The sequence below is a fragment of the Zootermopsis nevadensis genome, unplaced genomic scaffold, assembly GCF_977971745.1.
Source record: "Zootermopsis nevadensis isolate Lab colony 2312 unplaced genomic scaffold, Znev_1.0 Znev_ptg000002l, whole genome shotgun sequence".
Taxonomy (NCBI): domain Eukaryota; kingdom Metazoa; phylum Arthropoda; class Insecta; order Blattodea; family Termopsidae; genus Zootermopsis; species Zootermopsis nevadensis.
Genome location: NW_028259134.1, coordinates 17776856 through 17802233, shown reverse-complemented (window position 1 = coordinate 17802233; position 25378 = coordinate 17776856). Strand labels below are relative to the sequence as shown.

At 35.7% G+C, this 25378-nt stretch overlaps 4 protein-coding genes and 1 long non-coding RNA gene across 11 annotated transcripts in view; 3 read left to right on the top strand and 2 right to left on the bottom strand.

Annotated features, from left to right (window-relative positions):
- The window catches only part of bs (serum response factor blistered), a 60583-nt gene extending 54346 nt beyond the window's left edge, over nucleotides 1–6237 (bottom strand). For both annotated transcript variants that reach the window (XM_022068295.2, XM_087352191.1), the window contains exon 1: nucleotides 5638–6237. In XM_022068295.2, coding sequence (XP_021923987.2) covers nucleotides 5638–6093 — 456 coding nt within the window. In that variant the 5' untranslated portion in view covers nucleotides 6094–6237. The remainder of the gene's footprint in view (nucleotides 1–5637) is intronic.
- A 1629-nt stretch (nucleotides 6238–7866) lies between these two features.
- LOC110831852 (uncharacterized) lies at nucleotides 7867–15280 on the top strand. The gene is made up of 3 exons (XR_002543730.2): nucleotides 7867–7916; nucleotides 8082–8202; nucleotides 14863–15280. It is a non-coding gene; the product is annotated as an uncharacterized LOC110831852 (long non-coding RNA).
- Nucleotides 9036–19509, bottom strand: sotv (exostosin glycosyltransferase sotv). Of its 4 annotated transcripts, none has more exons than XM_087352139.1 (11): nucleotides 19127–19509; nucleotides 18211–18779; nucleotides 16980–17183; nucleotides 15972–16152; nucleotides 14854–14993; nucleotides 13306–13531; nucleotides 12621–12804; nucleotides 12176–12342; nucleotides 11347–11490; nucleotides 10541–10669; nucleotides 9036–10221 (listed from the first exon to the last, which is right to left on the bottom strand). In XM_087352139.1, exons 2-11 carry the CDS (start codon nucleotides 18735–18737, stop codon nucleotides 10000–10002), a joined length of 2124 nt encoding a protein of 707 aa, XP_087208265.1. In that variant the 5' UTR covers nucleotides 18738–18779; nucleotides 19127–19509; the 3' UTR covers nucleotides 9036–9999. The 4 variants fall into 4 exon arrangements, with proteins under 4 accessions (XP_087208265.1, XP_021923974.1, XP_087208254.1 ...); XM_022068282.2 differs by having other exon boundaries at nucleotides 16971–17183; nucleotides 19127–19508; XM_087352128.1 differs by having other exon boundaries at nucleotides 16971–17183; nucleotides 19147–19508.
- A 181-nt stretch (nucleotides 19510–19690) lies between these two features.
- On the top strand, nucleotides 19691–23343 carry RpS27A (ribosomal protein S27A). The gene is made up of 4 exons (XM_022068287.2): nucleotides 19691–19829; nucleotides 22031–22155; nucleotides 22665–22882; nucleotides 23153–23343. Exons 2-4 carry the CDS (start codon nucleotides 22053–22055, stop codon nucleotides 23300–23302), a joined length of 471 nt encoding a protein of 156 aa, XP_021923979.1. The 5' UTR covers nucleotides 19691–19829; nucleotides 22031–22052; the 3' UTR covers nucleotides 23303–23343.
- On the top strand, nucleotides 19736–21321 carry Ip259 (NSA2 ribosome biogenesis factor-like IP259). 3 transcript variants are annotated; one of them, XM_087352162.1, is made up of 2 exons: nucleotides 19736–19829; nucleotides 20404–21321. In XM_087352162.1, exon 2 carries the CDS (start codon nucleotides 20423–20425, stop codon nucleotides 21200–21202), a length of 780 nt encoding a protein of 259 aa, XP_087208288.1. In that variant the 5' UTR covers nucleotides 19736–19829; nucleotides 20404–20422; the 3' UTR covers nucleotides 21203–21321. The 3 variants fall into 3 exon arrangements, with proteins under 3 accessions (XP_087208288.1, XP_021923977.1, XP_021923978.1); XM_022068285.2 differs by having other exon boundaries at nucleotides 19829–19878; XM_022068286.2 differs by lacking the exon at nucleotides 19736–19829 and adding an exon at nucleotides 20171–20255.
- Nucleotides 23344–25378: the final 2035 nt, after the last annotated feature.

The window sequence follows — 25378 nt, the reverse complement described above, 5'->3', positions numbered from 1 at the left end:
ACAAACTGGTGGATCCCCTCCTACCGGCTGCCCCTAACTGTTCATTCAACATATTTCCAGTTAACCTTTGTATCTGGAGGATAAAATTAAAATTGATCTGAAGGTAAGTTGGCGAAGAAAATTGGATGTACTGCAAATTGCTCAGCATCACTTTTTTTGTCCACACTTATGAATCCAAAGGTTTTATAACATTATAACTATGAACCGGTTAAGGGAGATCCTGTACCATGTACCGGAACCACAGTAATGCCGGATAATTAAGCATACCAACAGACCAAATAGTATTAAACAGACCTTGCCCAAACAGGACAAAGCAATGTGGAAAACCTAGAGGGTTCTAAAACGGATCAAATTCTTGACGAGAAGAGTAACTTTTAACTGCTCAATGAAGATTCTTTATAATATACTAATAGCAGGTCACTCTCAAGAATGACAGTCATAAGTTCGACACCCTCACAGAACAACGAGACAGGGCACCGAAGTGCAACCCTACCTTGATTCATCTGCGCGTGATAAATGCAAGTGTAGGTAGGTGCACAGGGCACTAACATCGATGACTCATGTGGGGAATAGTATCAAATGTCATCTAGTATTGTGTTACATTGTCACCTTATCTAACTAAATCAAGGTGACTTTCGCTGGCAATGATACCAGGCATGCAGGTGCCACAGGGTATTTGCATCAGCAAGTCAGGATTCAAAAAAGTCAACCCATGCTGTCATCATGACATGAAGGCTAATATCCAATAGCACCTTTTAGAACTGGATGGGTGGATCATACAACACAGATTACAGAAGTATGTAGAAATTTTGGTCAGAAAACCTGACGTAAAGAAACCACTTGGAATGCCTGGGCAGAGATAAAAGGATATTACAATGGATTGGATCTTAAGGAAGTAAATGTGAGGGGATGGACTAGATTGAATTTTCTCAGGAACTTTGGGGAACTTTTGTGAACATGATACAAGAGCCTCAGTTTCCATAAAAGCGTAGAATCTGATCAGTTGAGATAACTATAAACTTCTCAAGGAAGACCTTGCACCATGATGATAGTTTGTCAACTGAGGTGGTTATTTAATGTTGAATGAAAATATATGAATTTAGTAAACTGGAAAGGGCATGGAAAGAAGTTCTCATAACCTGTTTTGGGGTATTATTCTGGCATTTACCAAGAACAACTGGAAAAATACAAGGACGTTCATTCATGACAATGAGCCAACACTCCAACAAAATAATTCTGAATATAAAACATATACTTTTACTAGTCAGTTCATATCCAATATAATGATGATCTACCAAACACTTCAGTTATTCAGTGCTAGATGAGAGTTAAGAAAGATTATGAATTTCTAAGTGAAAAAGATTTGGAAGTACTATGAAAAATCCCACGAAAAACAGCAATAAAAATAGCAGGTACTCCAATTTTGACCAGTTACCTCCCAAACACAAATCAATGAATTACCGTCTTACATTCACAAGCTTCAATGATCACCAGGTAAATATGATTTTAAATTTAAATATTGTATAACATAAATAAAACAAAGAGAACTTTCACAGACTGCAGAACTATGTATTCTTGACAATTTACTGACCCTCATCTCTGCTTTGGAAGTATACATCTAAATGGATTTATTACAATTATTTTTTAAAAGTGTCAAAGGTATGACATTTAGAAGAAGTTGTAAAGCAGCAGAGTGTAAATATTTGTAATACAGTGAACTGTGTTTCATATTGGATATATTAAGCAAATAAGTGCAAACCTAACAAAGTGTAAATACAATGAAGAATATTTAATTTTATCTCTTCATAAATTAATATTCTTCATCCCTTTAAATCTTTAATTTGAAAGAACAGTAACTAACATAATTTCAAAACACACAGCTATAATAATGAACCGATGCTTTTCATACTACACGATTTCATAAGTTCACTTAATAAAGGTTATGTTTGTGTGAAATAGTTTGTCTACTGAATGCTTATTGAATCTTACCCAAAAATATTAATCAAATGAGCCACATCCAAAGGCCTTCATGTATTACACCATAGTTCAAAGGTTTTAAAACTGGTACATGTACCACCAGAGGTAAACTTAAACATTTCATGTGGGACACAGAAAAATTTAATATTTGCATTACAGACAGCAAAATAAGGTGCGTTCTCAGTGACGATAAAGAGAGAAAAACCATTCATTGAACTGTAGGAATGACTACAGATAATACACTTTAATGCATGAAATATATTCAAATAAAGTCTGAAGATGTAAAATACATAACATATAAGTACCCTCACACATGAAGTTTAATAAGATAAATACTTTTGCAAAAATGATAACAAATACCCATGAATGTACCTACATTTATTTACTTTGAAGTTAATAATGTAATATATCTGTATAATTGGTTTCTTGGACTTTGTCCAACATCTAAATAATAAATCATGTTTTGGAAGCTGTCTTCAAGTAAAGAGGAAAAGAACAAAAACCGTAGCTGCTGGGCCCCCAGGTCTGAGGCTAGCTCAACCAGGGGCCTAACATACTTTGGTTTATTTAACATGCTCCTAAGCAGAAAATATATCTCCCAGATTGAACAACATTGCAATTAACCACCCTACAACTTAATTCTGTATATACCACTTCAATGCAGAGCTTCCAAAAAGTTTCTGTGCACATTTACAGACTATATGCACCCCATAAAAGTCAGATCCACTGCTTTGATTACAATATGCTTTTGGAGATTAACCAAAACACTGGGTTAGCTTTCAACATTAGACTGGGTTCATTCCCAAATGCCAGTTTTACTCTTTACACAATTTTTATACATTTCTGTTGGGTATATTTTAAGTTTATAGGAGTGGGGCCTCAAACCTTTCTTGTCTTTACACTAAGCTGCCTGTTTTTGACATCCCTTCCATTATTTCCTTTAAAAGAAGTGCCAGGGCAGTGCCCCAGCATTTAAAAAAGCACATAGGCATTGCCCTGGACCTCCCTGCCAAACTACTGTACTGGTTTCATTGTTGCAAGTCTGAAAAAAGTTTGACAAAAACTGAAGTCTTCAAAATTTTCTGTATGATGATCGACCATCCTATCAAGCTGCTATCACCCTTGAACCACAAAGAGTTAAACAATGCATTTGAACCTTGAACAGTAGCTGTTTAAAGGCAACATCAGGCCACAAGCTGCCATATGAAGCCAAGGCAGTGGAACTGAGTAAATAAAGTTAAGCCAAGGCACAATTCTCAATTTCAAAATTAGCTACAATATTTTGAACAAAATCATGACTGAATATAATTAGATGAACTTTTAAAACATTTTTCTTCATATTGATTCACCTAAAATACACTTTACAATATTTACCTCATATAGTTTATGGGTTTAATAGTTTTACAAACAGAAATGTGATAACTTATTCTACAAGACACATTCATTTTGAGAGATCTAGGTCATTAATCCTCCTTTTCAAACTTTGTTTTTTGTCTTTCACTCCAGATATTGGGGTTAAGCATAAAACAATGTTTATTCCTCATCATATCAACTGACCTACATCCATCTACCTGAATGCCTTCATTAGAAATTGACTGCCACTCTGTTCATAAAAAATATCCAGTTTTTAAGGAAACTGAAGGCCTATCACTAGATACTTTCCTCAGCCAGTCTAATGAAGTTGATACCCTCACACTCCACTGTATAACCCTTTGAATGCAAAAGTAAATATCAAAAATATGTGTGGAAAGTGCTAAGAAATTTTACTGAAAAATGCAGGCAATCACAAATTATTAATACATGGAAACTATTACACATACAATCCTGAAATGTTTGCAGGAAACAGCTAATATGTGTCTGTTTCCACATGCAATAAACACAGAGCCTGCTCCATCTATTGGGCTTTATACTGGACTACAGTATGAATTATGAATCACCTCTCTGGGAGATTCTGGCAGTTGCAGCTGATTTTTCATACATCTCACAGGGAGATGCTAGCACACTTGAGGGTTAAGATCTATTTTAATACTGCCCTCCCATTTACATCTAGAGCTCTTTAGTGTTCTCTTCCCTTCATGTCTTTCCAATACAATTTGGTATGCACTTTCAAACTTATTCTGGAGAAGTTTTTACAGTTAAAGTGTACAGCACTATTTTAGTGTACTCTTAACAAGAAAATTCTTGATCCCACACAAACACTTCTTCTCGGTTAGGTTTGTTATGATTTTATTTTGTTGTTGGTTTAGATCATGTTAGCTTCACCTGTGCAAACCCACCTAAATTATGCACATTTGCTTTGTTTTCTTGTCAAATGATCCATCAAAGACCTCATTAACTACAAATTTTCAGTCAGGGACACCTTGCAATGTAGGTTATTTCAGCCCCTTCAGAGTTACAAAACTGGTACAGGCATGACAATACATCAAACACTGCATTAGGATGATACAACTACAGCGTTCAATTTTTTCTTCATACATCATGTTTTTTATGTGGTATACAGAAATGGCAACTTTTCTTTAAAATATAATAGAGGTAATAAAATTATGTTAAATTTTTTTAACATAACCTTGAAGTAACTCCACTTTTTTCTTATAAAAAATCAGTGCATACATGTATTGCTGTCTATGTTAAAATTTTGTAACCGATAGTCTTACTGTACAAAAGGTATCTTCCGACTACCAACTCTGGGTACCAGCAGAGCCAATAAACAACTTTAAATTACAGTGACAGTACACTACACATCCTAAGCACATATGATATCGAGTATAACCAAACTCATTCTCAAACTTTGTTTCATTCAAGCTAACTAGACCAAAAACAAATAGAACATAAATTAAACTAAACTGAAGCAACAGGACCAAGCCATGAAGTCATGAAAAGAACACAAATAAGCCTCTCTACAAACGAGCAAGATGGGAGGATAACATTAAAACGTACCTCAAAGAAAGGGGTTGTAAAGATGAGAACTGGATTCATCTTGCTCTGGATAGGGTCTAACTAACTTATTAACTTCTAAAGATGGACTGTGCACAATGGATCTGGTTTTAACGTCAGTCATCTGTCGGAATACTACAAACAAAAGAGGCTTATGAAATTGGTCACCGTATTTAATCTGCATTTTTTAAAATGTCCTCCCTGGCACTTAGGACACATGACTACTTTGTAACAGAAACAGCCTTCGGTTTCATAATTGTGATGCATTTATCTATCATTATCAGTCTAAAGTAATAGATATACCACTAAAGAATTTATCCGCGGACCTCATAACTCTTACGGTTCCACAAAACAATGTATTACAGCAATCAATGACTAAAGGATCAATGACATGGCCCATCTAGAATATATAGATGGTTAGTTTCCACTCCTGCACATACTTAAAACTAAAATACCTCTACCAATACGCGTTTAAAAACGAAAGCACCTAGAAGGTATGACTAACCTCATATGTTATATGGTCAAAATATTATTTCCAATGTGTTTTAGTGCTAAACCATGCAGCAAACACCACTTTTTAAAAGGTTGCTTTAAAAACACGAACGAACACGAGATTAAACGCTACACAGCATCTCAAACATTAACAAATACCACAGGTGTGACAACCCACACTGCTTCCTACTATTTTTATTGGCGTATGACCCAACATTCCTCCACGTGACGTACCTTTTTCATTATTCCAGTTTTCCGCTTTGAAAACGTTGTGTATCTTCTCAGCTTATTGTCAATATATTCCATTTTAATTTTAACACGTCCTTTTGTCTTTTTACCATTCGGTGGCGGTGTCTTTTTCTGCGCTTGAGAAAAACTATCATCCCCTATGTCCGACCCACAGTCTGTCATGCCCATCCCACTTTGCGATGCCATGCTTGGTCTACCCGACACTTCTTGATCAAAACACACATCAGATGACGTTCTTTTGACCCCAACACGTTGAATACCTGCACCACAAGTACTTGGTAAAATCGAAGGCCTTGACACTCCACCAGAACTTAAAGAGGTTGAAGGTCTACTATGGCCTGTTGTAGCATAAATTTCTGATGGCGTTTCACCACTTATAAGCGACATATTGTAACCAATATTAAATCGGGAATCTCTTCCCCCGCCTGTGGGGGTATCCATCACTGCACAGCACTAATTTATTTCATCACAATAAATGCAATAACGCAAGAACCGCCCAAGTATCGTGCATGCAACACCCAATTACACTACAACCTATTCCACACTACCATCACCAATCCACGACTGTTCGTAATTTGACCTATGTGCTTCACTGCCGAGCAACTGGCACGATGAGTTACAGGAAAAAAGTAGTTCCACCCCGAACAGTAATTAAATTTAGACATAGAAATAGTTCGTTGTACTGCATACTAAACCTTAAAACTATAACATAATATATAAGATTCATTGTTATGTCTTAAAGTGTATACTTTCTGAAATATTTACTAGGTAATTTAATGGCGGAGGAATACAACAATAGTGCTAAGGACGGCCCCACTTCCATATTTAGAAGTCGCTGTTGCCAAATTAGGTAAACTTCTCCTAATATGGTAAACAAAGATCCACCCTTTCAGGCCAATAGTCGTGGCTGACAGATACGGACTTCATTTCCTACTGAACTAGCGAACATGATGATTAGTGTACGATTAAAATAACCAAGTAGGGGATGAAAATCATATTGTCCCTAAAAATAGTTGTAACCCACCCTCCTTTCCTAAAATAGATCGAAACTATATACTTATGCTAATGGTAGAAAATAGCGTAGGACTCAACAGTCGTGTAAAGCAGTGAAGCTATGCATTTTAAGATTCTTTACACGTATTACAAATTACATGCTTATTTTTACATTTCTACACCAGGTTTTCATTTCCATACATTGTGAGGGAAACTCCATGTTGTCTGTTGGAGGATAGAACATCAGACAAATACTGCATAAAAACATTTATGCTCAAGGAGTGCTGTTATGAGATGTTGCTATGATGAGAACGGCATGTTTTAAAACTCTTGACCTGATTTGGGCAGAACACAGACCATATATATTGGTATGCCTGCTACGTGTTCAACCACTTGTAATTCATTGTGTATGATTTACGTGCGCACATAGAATAAACAAGCTTCTAACTAGAAGCGTCAAGAGTTAAACTCCATACTTGGCACTGCAGACATGCTGTACTTTGCCTTGCGGTCTACTTCGGCCTAAAACACTCAAAACACAGCATTCCCTTCCCTTTTAATAAACGAGTATGCCATTCGGAAGCATTGAAAAAGCTGAAACAGAACCAGCTACCACATACCCAGAATATCGAAGTGATACGATCTTCCGAAAATTTCTATATGCCCAGAACACAATACTGCATCTCGAATCAGACCAAACCATTTTTTGAACGATGAAAACAATTATCATAAAAGTGTATTTTTTATGTACGGGATAGATTTTACGTAGGCCTATATCGTAATTTGCCATAACATATGTACAAAACAGTGCTAACATTAATGATGGTCGTTTATTTCGAACTCAGAGTGCAGAATTTTATATACGCTTTTTGTTCATCAAGTAAAATGGTAAGGTTAGTGTCAAGGAAGAACGCTGTCATCAAAATTGTTTGAACTACAAAATAATATTCACAGTATTAATAACATAAAGGCTTACACTATGGCCACAGTAACACAACATATAAATCAAATATTTGAGAGCATCGAGAAGAGTAATGCACTTTAATTTAAATTACCAAAAAGGAGTCATCTGAGAAAATCTTAATAATTGCACGAACCCGTCAAATTTACTGCAGAGTTAAATTCGCACAAAATTCAAATTTCATCCAGCAGATGGCAGAAAATATCGTCAGCTATGCTCAGCCATCTCTCGGTACAGTCACAAACTCCTTGAACATTAGGCAGGGAACTTCTGATTATACACTCTACAAACCGTGGTTAATTATGGTTTGGTATGTATCAACGGAAAATAAACATAATAAGCACATCATCCGAGAAAAAACACAAGACACACTTAATTTTTACATAAACTATAAATTTAACATAATTATTACAATAATTTGAACTTATTTTGGATATTGTCAATCATCTTAGGTTAATTCTTAAAAATGTTTTAGAAACTGGATCTTCCCATCAAGTGAAGAACAGACAAAGGAATGTCTAATCTAATGGGTCCCTTAGACAGAAATAAGTCTCCATCTTTAGACCTATCAATAGGTTATAATGAATTGCTGACCTGTAAGTACATAGTTTCACAGCAGCAGTAGCAGATCACGAGTCTGAGCAGTGGTTGTGCTGTGCAAGGGTGGAAAATCAGAATAGTTTTTCAAAACATAATATAAATAAATGAAAAGTAAATTTACATCAGGAGAACACCCATACGTGCTTGATGATGAGTAAACTATTTGTAAGTACGGAAGAGGGTGGCCATGATTTTTTACATCACTTTTTTCACTCAAAGACAATTTAGAAAAAGTAATTTGCCATGAATATGATATACTTCCTTTGCTCATTATCATTACCAAAACAAAAAATAGTCATTACACAGAATTATTGAACACTCATTAACAATAACTACGAAACAGTTTGATACAGAAACCAGTCTAAAACACGTGGTACTGGGTAAGCGTGGTTACTATAAGCGGGCTGCAGGGACTGCAGCTCCGATACACGCTGTACAATTGAACTGCCCCTCACTCTCCACTTGTGACAAGCAGATGGAGCTGCGAACCTTGCAGCTCCAATACACACTGTACCAGTGAGCTTCCCCTCACTCCACCGCCCTCCGCGATCTCTATTTTTGACTGGCTAGCAGCGCTGAAATCCTTGCAGCCGGATGATAGCCCCGTTCTGCTTCGCACTCCTCACCCATGGACTTACAATCATTTCAGCCGATTAGTGATTAATGACAATGTAAGGGGCAATATTAAGATAATGACACAGAGGAAATAATGTGTTACGAATTATATAAACACAAAAATAAATGTCCATATGGAGTATAACCCAAAAGTCCAATGTCAACATCTCCACAGCTACAAAGGAATATCATATAAAATAAACAATTATTTATAAAGAAAAAACAATTTACTTAAGTAACAAATATTATATACTATGTATAAAATTAAGATAAAAATATTATGTACAATGGCCCATAACACAAAAATTACATTAGAGTTTCATACATTATTAACTCATTCACATTACCATACCCATAAAACATTTTTCACTGGCACTTCCTCTTCCTATGACGACTCCACTTTAAGTATGTCATCTGATAACCATGCCCTCTCTGTTTACACATCTTCCTGTGAATACTCCTCCCCTCCTCCAATGTCATTCTACAGCCTTCCTTCTCTCTGTATGATATCTTTCCTAACCTGTTGTTCCTATCTTAACTTCAGTCTCACTCTCAGATGAAGATAAATTTCTTCAAGTTGAATCACACTAAATTGCATTTTTAAGGACTGACAATACACTCTACAACATAATAATTTGCATTACATTACTAATTTGTTTCTAATTTCAGTATCCTGATTAAATATGTAAGCTAAGTGAGCGTGGATTTTATGGAAGGGATGAGGAGATATGCACAGGTGTTTCTGATGCATCTTTAGATACTTCTGCCTGTTTCAGACATTTTATGTGCAAAAAGAAAAGGAGAAAAATTGCTGCTTGAAGAGAGCTATAAATATTTCTAGACTTTTATGACCTTCAGGGAGATGTTAGTAAGCAAAGTGGCCACTGAAGTGGACAATTTAATTACAAAGGTATCTATATGAAGCCCATAAAAGCATTTTAGATCCACAATGATCTGCTCTTGAGGCTACACAGAACTGTTAATAATGTCATGACATGACAGAACAATATGGTCCCATGAGACCAATTACAAATACGTATTACAAGAAATGATTTCTTTTTTTCCAACTGACAAAGGTTAAGCAACAAAGTATGCTCTAGTTGGATGTAACCTGTGGCATAAAAACTTTTAAAAAAATTCAGAAAATCTTCAGCAAAGACTGTGTTATTGAAACTGTCCTATAAACTTCCTATATCATTAAATCTCTTGAGTTTCTCTGGGAAGCTGTCTCTATACAGTACTGGATCTGCACGGAACTCCACAGTTTGGAGAGGCATTGAACCATAGACAGAAGAAAACCTGTCAATGCACTGTGATCTCTCCATCATGTGATTTAAATCTGCCGACAGCATTTCTGTATTGGTACACTCCGGACATTTGAACTTCTTTCTTGGAGTAACCTATAAAATTTTAGTCAGATTTAAAATACGTAAAAATTATCTGTTTACTGCAGTCATTATAGTACACACAATATATTAAAACCCCATTCTTAATACTAATAATGGAGGAAAGAAGAAATTTATACAAAATGTTATTTAAATAAACAATAGAGTTCAGATTCAAACTACAGCTGTACAAGCACAAAAATAGTAAAACAGGAGCCTGGGCTAATATTTGAATGTTTATTGTACATCTGTATTTGTAATCATTGATCTTGTCCACTTAGTTTTATGGTCAGTGTATTTTAAATTTTCAAAAGTTATATATTAAATTACTCACCTTAATTGGAGCCTTATTTGTGACATTTGCAACAAGGAAGTTCATTGCAATGTCCTCACAATTCATGTGCTCATCCACCCATTCCTTAATATTTCCTGGCATTGATGTAGTGTACAGATAGCTCCAATACTAAAAATGTTGAAGTATTTTTAGATGTCTTACTCATAAACTTGTGAGTCATTAAATGTGAAAGCAGGTTTCAGCTTTTATAAGATTTCTAAACATAACAATTAATAAAATTCCATTTTTTGCATACATTCCTCAAACCAAGATAATTAGGCACATGCAGGAATGAATTTTTTGGTTCAAGATGAAACTGGTAAGAGAATTTAAAAATGTTCTGATAATCAAGACAAGGAGGAGAACTTTCTCTTATAGACAAATTTCTCACTGCAATCATAATTTATAACAGTAGCCATTTACAATAATGCATCGAAGTGTACTATTTATCCCTACCGATATCAATCCTTTTTCAATGAAAAAGAGTTCATAAATCATTCTATTAAAAAAAAGCTCACTCCATCAGCCATGTCCTTTTTCACCATTTGTTCAACCTGAAAACTGTCACTACAGATTTCAGGTTCATTCTCATATGCTGTATTCAAAATTACACCACAGAAGTTGAATAAGTAACACACTATTTTTATTGCATGGTGGTAGTAAGTTGTACCTCAGAAAACCCCTTTTGGTGCAAGCCAAAACATTTTGGAAAACAGATAAATACAATAAAAAACATTTGAATCTTTATTATCAATGTTGGTATATTCTTTAAAAAACCCACAAAATTCTAATATTCTGAGACTTGCCTTATGGTGAAATGCAGCTCCTGTAAGTACCATTGAGATCTGATTGGTCCACTCTGATTCATACTTCCATCGCTGTGTAGCATTATCCCAGACATGAGTTCGGGATGGAAATCCTACTATACGATCTGGAAATTCTCGCCAAACCTACACCAAAATACAATAAATCCATTACTCAGTAACCAGGAAGTCAACTAGAGACACACTGCACTACAGAATTTTCCAATAAGGGATTCAGTCCGGAATATTAAATGGTAACAACATGAGTACATCAGTGTAAGTAACTGTGCCACTTTAAATTTTCTTTATTCTGTGATTACACATACAAAGTGGACTGTTAATTTTGCCCAGCTGGTGGAAACATGTACCAAGTATGACAATTTGGTGGACAAATCTGTTTGGAAGGCTGCCATACTGAAAAGATGAAAGGATAATATTAACAGAGAATTACATGAAGAAGATATGAAATACATTTAAGTATCTCAGAATTTGGTTCAATGGCAAGCTTATATGTTTTTAAAGTTGTAATTTCAGTTCTGTTACCAGAGGGTTAGTTAATTTACATTACTTCTGCTGTTACTTGAATATTACAATGTGTTCACATTAACATTTTTATCTCAGCTGTGAAAGACTCTGGTGGCCCTGTAGCCATTTGGATATACTAAATTGTAGGCTTACTTTATTTTGTTGTAGTTTATTCTTGACAAATGTTTCCCATTAATTACAAAAATAAGTTTATATTCTCACATTATTAATTTAATTGTGCTGGTTATAAAATTGTTTAAATTTCCAATCCAAATGTTTTTACATAATTAGTCAGAAACACACACACCTCATAGCCAAATTCAAGCTCATCAGCTGTCAGCATCACAATATCATCATCAATTGTAAGAATGGCCTCTGTCTCAATCTCTTCATATGGGTAAAAACGATTTGAGAGTTTGTTTTCCTTGGTCTGGATCACCTTCAATGGTTTACCAATTTTAGGCCACATCGATGCTACAAAATACAAAAATCGGATAAGTACATTATAAAACAAATACAAATAACTGTAAAACATAATAAGATATAAAACCATATGCAATTACTGACCCATTTCCACTGTCTCTAATCTTCACAAAGTTTACTCTCATTGAGGGTTCAAGTTCTATGGTTCCAGCTCAATGTTTCCAGGGTTAAATATATTCTTAGTACGCTTCTTTCAATATAACATTCAAAACCTTTTGTTCAACAATACACATTTCCTGTATAGATTTCTGAGGTATATGACCACTTACGGTGTGGTGGTGCTTTACGCTGATTGTTCCATACTACCAGAACTTTGTTGAGGCTTGGAGCCTTTACCAGTTTCTGAATGAGTGAAAATAGGCTTTCTACACGATCATATGTCAGGATGACTGCAGTGAAGCCTTGCGAACGCGGGGCTGTAAGCTGTAAAAACAGCGGTGACTTGGCAGCCATCTGTAAATATATAAAAACAACTTTAACAAATTACAATTACAGTCAACTTACGATTTATAAAAAATTACATATAAGTTGTGCCACAGAAACTACAGCATGACTCAAAAATCAATAAACTGGATACTACAGTATGACCAAAAAAAAATTGTTATCTCTGTATGATACAATAAATATCCTGATGTTATGAAAGCCATTGCCATTACAAAATTTCAATGTGGAACTCCAAGCCAGTCCAGCTCCATTCAATTCACATCTTCAGAAATTACTTTTCCATGGCTCATTTTAAAATTTATTTCCAATCTGTGCCTAGGTCTGTTCCTATGATGTTATCTATGCATTTGTTCTCCATCTCAATGAAACTGAGTGACTGGCTGGTCTGCCTTGTCTAATACCTACTGTATATGCATAAAATAAAATGTTAGTAGGACCCACAAACAATAACATAAGCAGGATAATAAGTATGACAGAAATGTGATATACATGAATGTAAAATATACTCACTGGTTCTGGAAGCACATTCCAGTCCTGGTAGGTATGGGCATTTTGGGGGAAGACTCGATCATTGAGTATTTTCAGGGTAGTAAGTGTGATAGCCTTTATTGAAGAGAGATACTGCTCATACAGCCAGCTACCTTGTCTCTGTAATTCTGCTATCCGATCATCAGACACAATGGCCAAGATTTCCATTAGGTTACCCAAGTCATCTTCTGAGACAAATATAGCTGCTCTGTTTTGAAATGAAACACACATATACACAAAACTGTCTCCTCTGCTCACTGTTCTACTGTAAAATATGCACCAACATTCTCACACCCACACAACAAATTCCACAGTCAAGAGGTAGGGTCTTTTTTTACCTACTGTCAGTTATTCAAATGATGAACAAATCCCATTGTTACTGAACCTGGGATCATCACTATCATCATTTAATCCAACTGTCATCTAAACAACTAATTTCCTTCAGACCCATTTTAATACAATTCATCCAATCATTCATATGACACCCAAATAGTCTCTCATTTTTCCATGGCTGCTACACTGCCCTACCTTCTTCATCCTTTTTGGTTCAAGAACCCAAAAAATATGTCAAAGCAGAACTTATGCATGTCATGCAAATTATTCCATTCCCTGCGCACCTTTGAGCCAATATCAATCACAGCAACCCATTCTCAAACACCTTTAATTTCTATTCATACATACCCATAAAAAGGCTTGAAAAATAGTCACACACTAGCCTGAGGCAAGATGATTTTTCAGACTGATCAGCAGAAATGTGCAGGCCACTTGCATTAACAGACTTTATGATTTTTTAATTGATGTCAATTTGTTAGCATTATGTTTCTAACTATTTTCTCTTATGTCTCATGCCAATAAAACAATGGCTAGGCCAAGGAAGGTAAAATAGGTTTACATGTGCATGCATGAACAGTAATAAAGGAAATCAACATAATATAAGTTTTTACACTATTATTATTTATTACTTTTATATAAAGAGCTAATTTCACAGACATCCCAAAGACAATATATAAAAATATCTTTATTTTCCCCAAACCCAAGATGAAAGTTAATTGAATTAAATTTTTAGTTTGGAAAATCTGGCTTTGTACAAGTTTTCAAGATCTTCTCTTGAAAATGCCCAATAAATTCTCATTGATAATGTACTTCTTTCTTAGATAGCAGTCAGTAAATAAACACAGTTTCTGTATTTGCACAGCACTGCAGACTTCTTCTCCAGACTCTGCTACTGTTTTAAGCAAGGGAACCTAACTGCATTAAATGTGTGACTCAAGATTATCTGAAGAAAGTTTCACTGTATCTAAGGAGCAGAGTCCCTGTTGAACAGTCACTCACTCACAAAATTCCCAGTCTTATAGACCTTAAAGACATGTTACAATTTTTACAACAGCCCAACAATGAGCCATATCCTAAGCAAGATGAATCCAATCAACATTCCCACAATCTATTTTTGAGACCCATTTTCATATTATTAATCTCTGAATGAAAAGTTGCAAAATTACCTAAACAAAAACATAATCAGTTATGCCTTACCTTTTCCAGTCAAGCACATCTTGGAAGGGCATCACAATGGAGTCTGCACAAATGATAGGAATGCAGCCAGCTGCAAGAGCTTCCAACAGTGTGGGCTGTCCAAGTCTTGCCCCTCGAATCACTAAACAAAACTTGGAACGCTGCAAAGAAGAAATCTCAAGTTCCTATTTAAAATACAACTGCAAATGCATAAAGAATATCTTTCCAACCTCTACAAATAAATGACTGCTGCAAACCCCAGCAGCAGAACTGAAAGTGTGGGCAGCTACAAGTACTTTACTATCCTGTCATTTTGAAAACATGTAAAACATTATCCGGTGTCCAGCTGCAGCTTGTTCCTTTGTTTTTAGTTTTCATATTGTTATAAATGGTCAGAATTTCAACAGACAAACACAAAGAAGAATAAACTTCTCACCAATGGACATGATACTGACAAAGATAACTTCACTTGTAATTATCACAACCAATTTCCCAAAGATCCACATTAATATTATCCTCCCATATCTTCAACAGTCTTCTAAATGATCACTTTCCCAGAGAGTTGCACATCAAAACAGCTGTGTGTTTCAATTAACTAACATTCTAACATCCTTTGTTATACTATCCTATTCAAATCATGAACTTCTTCATTATTCTGGAGCTTGATATAAATGTTGTAACCCAAACCTTTGTTTTATGGTGCAAGGACCTAAGCCCTACATCCAACCTTCAGGACAAAGGGTTCAGTACAGTATAATACAGTTTGTTCACAAATGTCAGGTCCACAAGAAAATAAAAACATAAATCATGGGACACAAAAAATTCCCCACTTAATAGTACCTGCACCTTGTCATGGTGGTGGGGCTTGAGTACTCAGTGATCCCAAGATCTATGCTGGCAATAGCACAGCTACTGGTAGGGCCTCCATAGCCAGATTGGTCGAGGGGGAGAGGTCAGACCAAGACAGGTACCCTGGTCCTCCAGGTTGGGGGTTTGTCGCAAGGTTTCAAAACCTCAATCAAAGCATCGGACAGAATGGACCTAACAATAGGACCAAATGGAAGAGGAGGATTGAAGAGGCCATGGACCGAATACAGACCGGAGAGCCACAGAAGAAGATCACAGAAAATTCAAAGTACCTGAAGTACATGTGGATACTGAAACACTTCCTTGCCACGACACCTCAAACTGTAGTTTCCCTGACGATCCTCAGTACACACTTCCAGCAAAAGTAATTCTGAATGATCCTGAGCCAGATGCCACAGTTCTCTCTCATATTCAGGGTGCAGATTGATTTGACTTGACACAACCAACCATGGCCTGGAACAATAAAACCAGACAAATATAATGAATCCATGATAACATAACTGAGAAATTTGTAGTATTTAGTCAACATTCAAAGACTTTCTGGTTCAACCCCTTCCTGAACACTGCTAAGGAAAAGTTGGAAACATAAATGACTAACGGCAGCAGCACAATCAATTTATAAATCTTAGCCAGCTAGTCGGCTTAGGCTCTCAGAGGACTGTTATGCCACGGATTATTATTAACCCTATTCAGTATATTCATAGTTGCCTTCCACTGCAACTTGAGGACACAACACATGTGATGACTATTACTGACCAATTATGCCCATCTGTTTCAGTGTAATGACCATTTGCACACTTCAGTACACTGTTTCCAGCATTTTATCAAGTACTTTTATAATTTTATATTTTCTGTGTCATGGTGTATAATAATTGTTGCAGTACAGTACAGATGCATTGTCAATGTCTGCACAGCACTTCGGCATCACTGTGCCATTTTCAATGTCAACAATAGTTACTGCACACATCTGAATTCTGAGTTATAATGGTAGTGTTCTGGGCTATGATGCCACATGGTCTTGTAGGTAGTTACCAACACCGCACAGGAATGTACCGTCTCCAGTTTTAGGTGAAGTGAGGACCTGAAATGTCAGTTGGTAACAATGAATTACTAGCATACTGCCTGATAACCTAATAACCCACTGTAATCCAGTTTAACTACATAGTTTTTAGTAAGTAGTGCTGGCATTCAAGATGGAAAAGTGATACCAAAATGGATGCATGTCAATAAAATTACAGATGCTTTAGATATGGATGACTTATTTTCACAACCTTGCAAACCTGTGATAGATGTCTGGTATAAGTTGCATCACTGCTGGACTATAGACTGGTAAGGAGACATCAAAACCTGGCCTGTATGTCCAGGAGGAGAAGCCAGCTCCTGCCACAATGGCATGTCCTAATGACAGTTCCACTACAGTGCTATAGTCCGGAACAGCACCAGGAACCATGCTGAATATCAAGTGGTTTTCCCCATTCCTCCAGCTGTATAAAACACAACAAAATAGCAGCTAGTATAAACATGACCAAACATTTAGACACAAAAATTAGGATAACTGGCTGGTGCACCTCACTATTTGCTATACTGATACTATTTTTTTTAGGATGTCTTGTAAACTTACTTTTCTACACTTATTATGGACCTTGCTAATATATAATGTAGTATGAAAGCATAATACCAAAAATTGTTAGTGAGTATGCGTATTTTCCATATGTAGAAACTGGGCACAGCAGAGTTATAAAAGAGTTCCAAGGAAAAATGATTTCTTAAAAGTAGTTTTCTTTATTAATATTAACTTCAGATCAGGATGTAATTTTGAATAATAATAATAATAATAATATTTTAACGTAATATGCAGTGATAGTTTGGACTTAATTCAACTTGCTCAGAATAGGGTCCAGTGGAGGGCTCTTGTCAGCACTGTAATGAACATTCAGATTCCATGGGGGGGGGGAAGATTCTTGACTGGCTGAGCAATTACAACTTCTCAAGAACTCTACACCATGGAGATAATATCCTTATAAGATAAAGATGCTTGTTTCTGTGGTGCCAACATCCATTAAGATCTGAATCTGTAACTTAAAAATCTATTGTCTCCTAGCCAATTATTCTTAATCTGCTTCCTGCTTATCAATATACACAAAAATTATGGAAATAATCTAACAGGTACACAGGCAAGTATAACACATGGATAAAAACCATAAACAAGCTGCAACGTAACAGAATGGAAATAAATATATGTACACAGAAATCAATTTTAGCTTCCTCACTAACTGCAGAACCTCGTAGGCAAACTAGTTAGATCGTTCTCCCATCATATGGCCTGTGGATATTTTGGACTGCTAGACGAACAAACAAAGCAATTTCCATACAATTTTTATTTTGTGCCCAAGTTGTGAATTTTGAGCACTGCTCTAGTAATGAAAAAACAAAATATGTGTACTCAAGACATCACCGAGAGTTTCAAAGTTGTGTTTAGCTAACACAGCATAAAATCTAAAATATACTTACTATGGTAAAGATGCCAAAGCCGCAGATGTCTCCATAACCCTAAAACGGTTTTGATTTAATGTGTCAATTGAAGGCACAAGAATGCATGCTTCTTCTGGATTTGGTGTGTAATATTTGCTCTCTAATATTGTCTGAAGGATGAAATAAAACTCTCGTGACATCTGACTACCTACTGGAATGTCTCGTCCATCCACATACTTTTTTAGGGGATAAACATATATTTGTATTTTATTACTACCTGTGTGTCCACATTGGTACACATTAAAACAGTCATAGTAACTACAATGGGGATTCCTTCCTTCAGAAAGTGGTGCATCTGTTGCAATTACTACCTCTGGCACCCTATCAAGATTGTCTAATGAAATCTGCTGATAAACCTTCTCATGTCCTTCATAAACTCCAGTTGGTAAGTAATGAACTACTATAACTACTGCAATAGAGAGCAACAAAATGACAAACAGCCCTACGAAGAAATGTCTGTAGCGATTGAGAAGTGGCCCTGGTTTAAGGGCCATTTTTGGTGTCATTATTTGTGTTGAAACTTCATTTGTTCAATGTCTTAACCGCTCCTGCATGACAATAAAACACACAATTAATATAACCTTACACACATTTCATAACTTCGCATTACTTACTGGTTACAAACTATTATGACATTTTGTGTTACGAGCAGATTTGGTCACTACAATAAAAGAAACATCAAGAAAACATAAGAATTACCTCTCGAACTTCAAGACAGCGAAATTAAATTTAATTTATTTACGCCACGAATTTATGTATTAACATAACAAGTACAGACGAAAAGAAACAGCACAAAGTAATTTACATCACACACAAACACAGTTGTGTAACTCAAACACAACAGCTCCGTGACAGAAACCTAATCGGTAAGACGGGTAACTACTCTACAACTCACCATCCACTAAGACTACTAACATTAAATTAATAATTTTGAAAACTTTATATCGTAAGTAATCTGTGTCTCAGAAGAACTTGATCCATCTTTAAGGCAAAAATGATTATGTGTATAATAATTTTCACATATCATGTATCCATCAGTTGTGGGTACCCAGCAGCATGACAAAAAATGGCAGGTTAAAGTTTTAAAATTGTCAAAGAAAAACACGTTCAGTCACAGATATTTGTATTCAACTTTATCCAAACAGTTTCATCTTCCCACGAATGGAATTCATTATACGTAAATACACATGTTACGTCTGAATAAAATATATGTAAGTGAATTATTTGAGGTCCCTTAACAAATTAATGCTCTAAATGAGAAGGTTCGAACGAAAATTGTTATAAATTATTTGTAATAGCATACACACTCATGGTTAGTTCAAGCCACTGATTATTCGTGCTTCTTTTCTTTGTTGATATTCTGTGACATTTCCTGTGTCCCCCTGTAAAAATAACTATAATTATATAAATGTAGATTAATATTTGGATTAATTTACAAGCTATGATAAAAATAAATGTAATACTTTAAATGGGTTGTTCACTAAAAACTCGAGTTATAGGCTATATAACTGACGCATCCCTGGGTTAGAGGTTCCATTCAAAGGTTAATATCCTGTTCCGGTGAGTTAATCTTCTCGTTAGCATGGTGTGCGTGTAAGGTGGGTATTTTATTGTATGATTTTGAATAGCCAGAATGTTACGTGACCTGTAAGTTCCCCGGATTTATCATAAGCTGTTCTTCGTGATATTATGTAGTTATTGTATGTGAGATGAAAGTATGGTTTATTTTGATTGCATTAAGCTTTGTGTTGCATATGTACCACGTTGTAGCACATTTCATGATAGGCCCTTATGTTTTATTTTTATTTCAATTTTCAAGAAATTGTGCGAATTAGTTTATAACACTGAGGTTTGATTCACACGCTTCTGAATTCTTTTCGTATGATTTCTGTATAGTTAATATGTCATTCAGATTTGGGTATTGGTGGTTTTGTGCATAGCATGTTACAGGTTTAATTCGTCTGGCCATTAAAGAGTAGAAGAATGTGAATTTAAATGAAAAGAAGATAATCTTCTTGTACCAGGTAAGCCAAATTTGTCACTGAAGTACATATTCTTTGTAAGTAATATATCTTCTAATTGTTATAATTCTTTGTTCTTAACCCATATGCCCAAATCTGAATGCAATGCAGTGGTGGCAAAAATAGCTGACACTTTATTAATTTTTTTCAGATAGTGTAGCAAAGTCACAATGCCACAGAATGAATATATTGAGCGCCACCGTAAGCTGTATGGCTATCGACTGGATTACCATGAACGCAAAAGGAAGAAAGAGGCTCGTGAGCCTCATAAACGGGCTGAGAAAGCTAAGAAGCTACGAGGATTGAAAGCCAAAATGTTCAATAAGCAGCGCCGATCAGAGAAGATTCAGATGAAGAAGAAGATCAAAATGCATGAGGAAAAACAAGTAAAGAAGAACAGTGAAAAAGTAGCTGAGGGAGCTTTGCCTGTGTACTTGTTGGATCGAGATGTTCAGTCCCGTGCCAAAGTATTGTCCAACATGATAAAACAGAAGAGGAAAGAGAAAGCTGGAAAATGGGATGTCCCTATTCCTAAAGTTAAAGCACAAGCTGATTCTGAAGTCTTCAGAGTTCTTCGAACTGGAAAGTCCCGGCGCAAAGCCTGGAAGAGAATGGTAACCAAAGTAACATTTGTTGGTGAAGGTTTTACACGCAAACCACCAAAGTTTGAACGTTTCATCCGGCCAATGGCATTAAGATTTAAGAAGGCACATGTTACCCATCCAGAACTTAAAGCAACATTCTGTTTACCAATCATTGGAGTAAAGAAAAACCCTAGCTCTCCTATGTATACATCTCTTGGTGTCATTACTAAAGGTACAATTATTGAAGTGAATATCAGTGAATTGGGTCTTGTCACACAGGCAGGTAAAGTGGTATGGGGAAAGTATGCACAGGTTACCAACAATCCAGAAAATGATGGCTGTATTAATGCAGTGTTGCTTGTATGATATTTTTGCCTGTACAAAGTACTGGACTTAAAATGTTGAAATAATGTTCATTGTCATGTACATCTTCTGTATTGCTTGTGAAATGAAGATAAAGGAAAAATAAAATTGAAATATTAGCATTTTGTCTTTTATTCCTTTCCTAGTGTTTGGCTGATGGAGAATATCGGTGGGGATTACACTTTGTAATACCACATAATTTTGAAGGAATTTTCCCTGTTCAGTTCATATTTCTTATGAAAAATATAATTTTTTCTCCTATAACATGTTATTTTATAATGATAATAGTTATATATCATTCATTCCCAGCTTGATGTAGTTCATCACTAACAAACTGCATCACTGTAGGTCATTATCTCTGTTCAGTATTTCTGATATGCAAAATCAGTGTATTCTTGTGTTCATAACCCAACAGAGCATCTGTTAAATTTGTTCTATCAGTCTGTCTCGAGGACAGACTAATTTTGATGGACTTTTATATTGGAGAATTTTGTGAAAAAGTCTAGCCAAAGTATCTAATTGCTAGTGGTGTTAGTTAAATGTGCATAATGGTTTAACTGTTTCCAAAGTTTAATAAAAAATGGATCACTTTGAATTCACGTGCCAGATTGAAATAATTAATGGTACTTCTCATTTAGGCAATGATGTCTGTTGCAATGTCCATAAAGATAGCTACAGTTGTTAGCAATGATATAACTGAAACTGTGAGTAAGATCAGGACTGGCAGTATTTGATCAAATAATGTTTACACTGTTCATTTTTTACTACTGTCTTCCTATTGTGTTAAAGGGAAAAGTTAAGAATTGTTATCAGCATTTAATTTTTTTTCAGGGGAAGTTGAGTGGGCACCAAAATGCAGATCTTTGTGAAGACACTTACTGGGAAAACCATCACCCTAGAGGTTGAGGCATCTGATACTATTGAAAATGTGAAAGCCAAGATTCAAGACAAGGAAGGCAGGTTTATATATTTTAAGGAAAATAATGTGATATATCCTGTGTATCTGAATATAAAATGAGGGGGATAAACAATTCTCATGAAGTCTATTAAAAAACAATGATCATGTTACAAATTTGATCTCCCTAAAGGTATTATTTCATAGGCCAAATTTTATAGAACTCTCAATAAACTAGTTCAGTTCTTTGTTTGTTAATTACTTCATCTCATAGTGTTCGTGAAATGTTCGCAGAATGCTATACAGTAACTTCAGATAGGTGAAAAAGACCGACACTTGACAATATGCTTACATCATTAGCAAGTTTTGTTGAGGATATATGTATCTGCAGAAGATACCATAGATGTTGCATATAACATACAATATATCCAGAAATTTGATATGGTATTGACATTAGACTTTTAGATGATGTTAGAAATGAGAGATACCAGCCATTGTTAGGTTGTTAGGATCTTTCTTGATCTGCTTCTTATCTTGTATTTGTTACTAATGCTCTGTACATTTATTTAGGTATCCCCCCTGATCAGCAGCGCCTGATTTTTGCTGGAAAACAACTTGAAGATGGTCGAACATTATCTGATTATAATATTCAAAAGGAATCTACACTTCACCTAGTTCTACGCCTGAGGGGAGGAGCAAAGAAGCGCAAGAAGAAGAATTACTCAACTCCCAAGAAAATCAAACACAAAAAGAAGAAGGTCAAGCTTGCAGTACTCAAGTACTACAAGGTAACGAGTGGAAAAATGTAATCCCACTTAGACTGCCCATGTTTTCCAGTGTAATGTTCTTACTTTACATACCCCACTGGCTATGATATTAATCTCTTGATGCTACACATTTTGTAATAGGGATTTCCCATTACAATTTACAAATGTTGTGTTTCCTAATGTGATAAAATGAGGGTTCTGTTGGTATTGTGGTATGTAACGTTTTTGGTATTTTCTGTATTAAAAAATAGCTGATTTCCAGTATAGTTGACATCATGTTACCTTGTTTAGGTGGATGAAAATGGAAAGATCCATCGTCTACGACGGGAGTGCCCATCTGAACAGTGTGGTGCTGGCGTCTTCATGGCTGCCATGGCAGACCGGCATTACTGTGGGAAGTGCGGCTACACCCTGGTATTCAGCAAACCAGATGAAAAGTGAAATCAAATTCTGTAAAAACTGTAATAAAATAATCAACAGTTTGTAATGTTTTGTTTCCTGTCATTACACCTGCTACCCCCACCTAATTCTGTATTGGACAAAGGGAAATTCTTTTTGATATTCGAGATAATGTAAAAGATATGCCGTTTTCTACTTGCTCAATGAAACAATATTAACATGCTCTGCTAGGCCTATGAGTTTTGAAGAGCTTAAGAAGAAAAATTCATAGATATAATTACAATAACAAACATTTCTGTGTAGAATAAAATACAGTTTCTTCTGTATAGGTCTTGAAAATACAAATGAAAGGACAATGAAGTTGTTAAAAGACAAAAGTATATGCAGTGCAGAGCTGAGCAGAAGTACATTACTACCTTTGTCAAGAGAAACTAAATAGGGAATGTTGAAATTACTAGTATGTAACACAATGATTAATACTTTTTACTTCATGATGTTTAAGGTGATTAAGGAAAGTACAAAGGAAAAAATTCACATAAAATGTGAGGTATACTAATGCAGCCACTTCAAAGGCATAAGTGGGAATACAGCATTAATTAATCTCTGCTGAGGTACCGGGGTTATTTTTACTACGCGATTTTCTATAGGTCGGCATCTTACATGAATGCAACTATCGCATAACAGCAGAAATGACTGTACACATCAATCACATGAAAGAATCGCGGGACCAACGAATTGTCAATTGTAAGTGTATAAAATATATTTTTTAAATTCCCTTTATTTTATTTATGTTATTTCAGAGCTTTAAATATAATGCCATTATATTACTCGTCAATGTTTGGGTGCTGGGGACGCATGTCATTGACTTCCCATTGATTTACATTATAAAAGTGTTTCAATTTACACTGGTTCGTCCAGGAACACATCCCCGGTGTAAATCAAGGGCTACCTGTATTGTTACTACTTAGAAATGTATTTTACAAAAAAAAAGTACTGTACAATGAAAATTGAAAGCAGTCCCCAAATTAATGTTGTACAGGATTAGATGAACACAATAAGAAGGTGACTTTTGGTTGTCAATAATGCATATTTTGATGGTCACAGATTCCAGTTCAAAGATTGGCACATAAATATGGCCTTTAAATTCATAGAGTTACCTAACTAAGTAAGTAGATGGCTTACCGAACACGAAGGTTCATCACCGAATTAACCAAAGCCCTCCACCGGACACTGTCCTACGCCAACAAAATCCAGTTTCATTCATCTCCCATAGATCCCGCCTGAGATTATCCTCCCATCTACGTCTAGGTCTCCCCAGCGGTCTCTTCCCTTCAGGTTTCCCAACCAATACCCGGTACACACCTCTTGTACCATCCATGCACGCTACATGCCCAGCCCATCTCATTCTTCTCGACTTAATCACCCTGACAATACTGGGGGAGGAGTACAGATTTTTAAGCTCATCATTATGCAGTTTCCTCCACGCCCCATCGTCTTCCCTCTTAGGCCCAAATATCCTCCTCAACACCCTATTCTCAAACACCTGCAATCTGTGTTCCTCCCTCTGAGTGAGAGACCATGTTTCGCACCCATACAAAACAACAGGCAAGATTATTGTTTTGTATACTTTAATTTTCAGTTCAACTTCATCTAAACTAGGTTCTGGCACCAACAGTTCAGCTGTATGTATTTTAATCTGTCTAATATCACCAGTCTTATGAACATTTAAGAGCTCGCTAAAGAAATTTTTCTACCTATTCACAGTTTTTATTGGATCTGCAAGCAAATTGGTCTGGGGTTGATATCCTTTCTTAAAGTTATTAATGCCTCTGTACAGGTCTCTGATATTTTTTTCCTTATTATTTGTCTCAAGTTCAGCAATTTTGCCCTTCAGGTATTCCCTTTTCTTATTTCTAACGGTTCTACTAGTCTCACGTAACATAGATTATCTGCATTTGTTTTGTTTGGGTCCTGCAACCATTGAAATTTTGTTTGCTTCCTTCGATCTATTAATTTGGAACATTCTTCATCAAACCACGGTTTATTTTGCTTTCTCCTGTAGTATCCAAGTTTCTTTTTGGCTGAAATTTTTATGCAGTTTCTGACATTTCCCCACTC

What these genes read in the sequence shown, in the direction of transcription:
- sotv (XM_022068282.2), bottom strand. Translation starts at nt 18,737, where the DNA reads ATGACACCAAAAATGGCCCTTAAACCAGGGCCACTTCTCAATCGCTAC. An exon ending in GCTTTGGCATCTTTACCATA is followed by an intron (nt 17,184 to 18,210) that starts GTAAGTATATTT and finishes TGTTTTATACAG; the next exon opens with CTGGAGGAATGGGGAAAACC. An exon ending in AGCTTGAATTTGGCTATGAG is followed by an intron (nt 11,491 to 12,175) that starts GTGTGTGTGTTT and finishes ATTTTGGTGTAG; the next exon opens with GTTTGGCGAGAATTTCCAGA.
- Ip259 (XM_087352162.1), top strand. Translation starts at nt 20,423, where the DNA reads ATGCCACAGAATGAATATATTGAGCGCCACCGTAAGCTGTATGGCTAT.
- RpS27A (XM_022068287.2), top strand. Translation starts at nt 22,053, where the DNA reads ATGCAGATCTTTGTGAAGACACTTACTGGGAAAACCATCACCCTAGAG. An exon ending in CAAGATTCAAGACAAGGAAG is followed by an intron (nt 22,156 to 22,664) that starts GCAGGTTTATAT and finishes ACATTTATTTAG; the next exon opens with GTATCCCCCCTGATCAGCAG. An exon ending in CAGTACTCAAGTACTACAAG is followed by an intron (nt 22,883 to 23,152) that starts GTAACGAGTGGA and finishes TACCTTGTTTAG; the next exon opens with GTGGATGAAAATGGAAAGAT.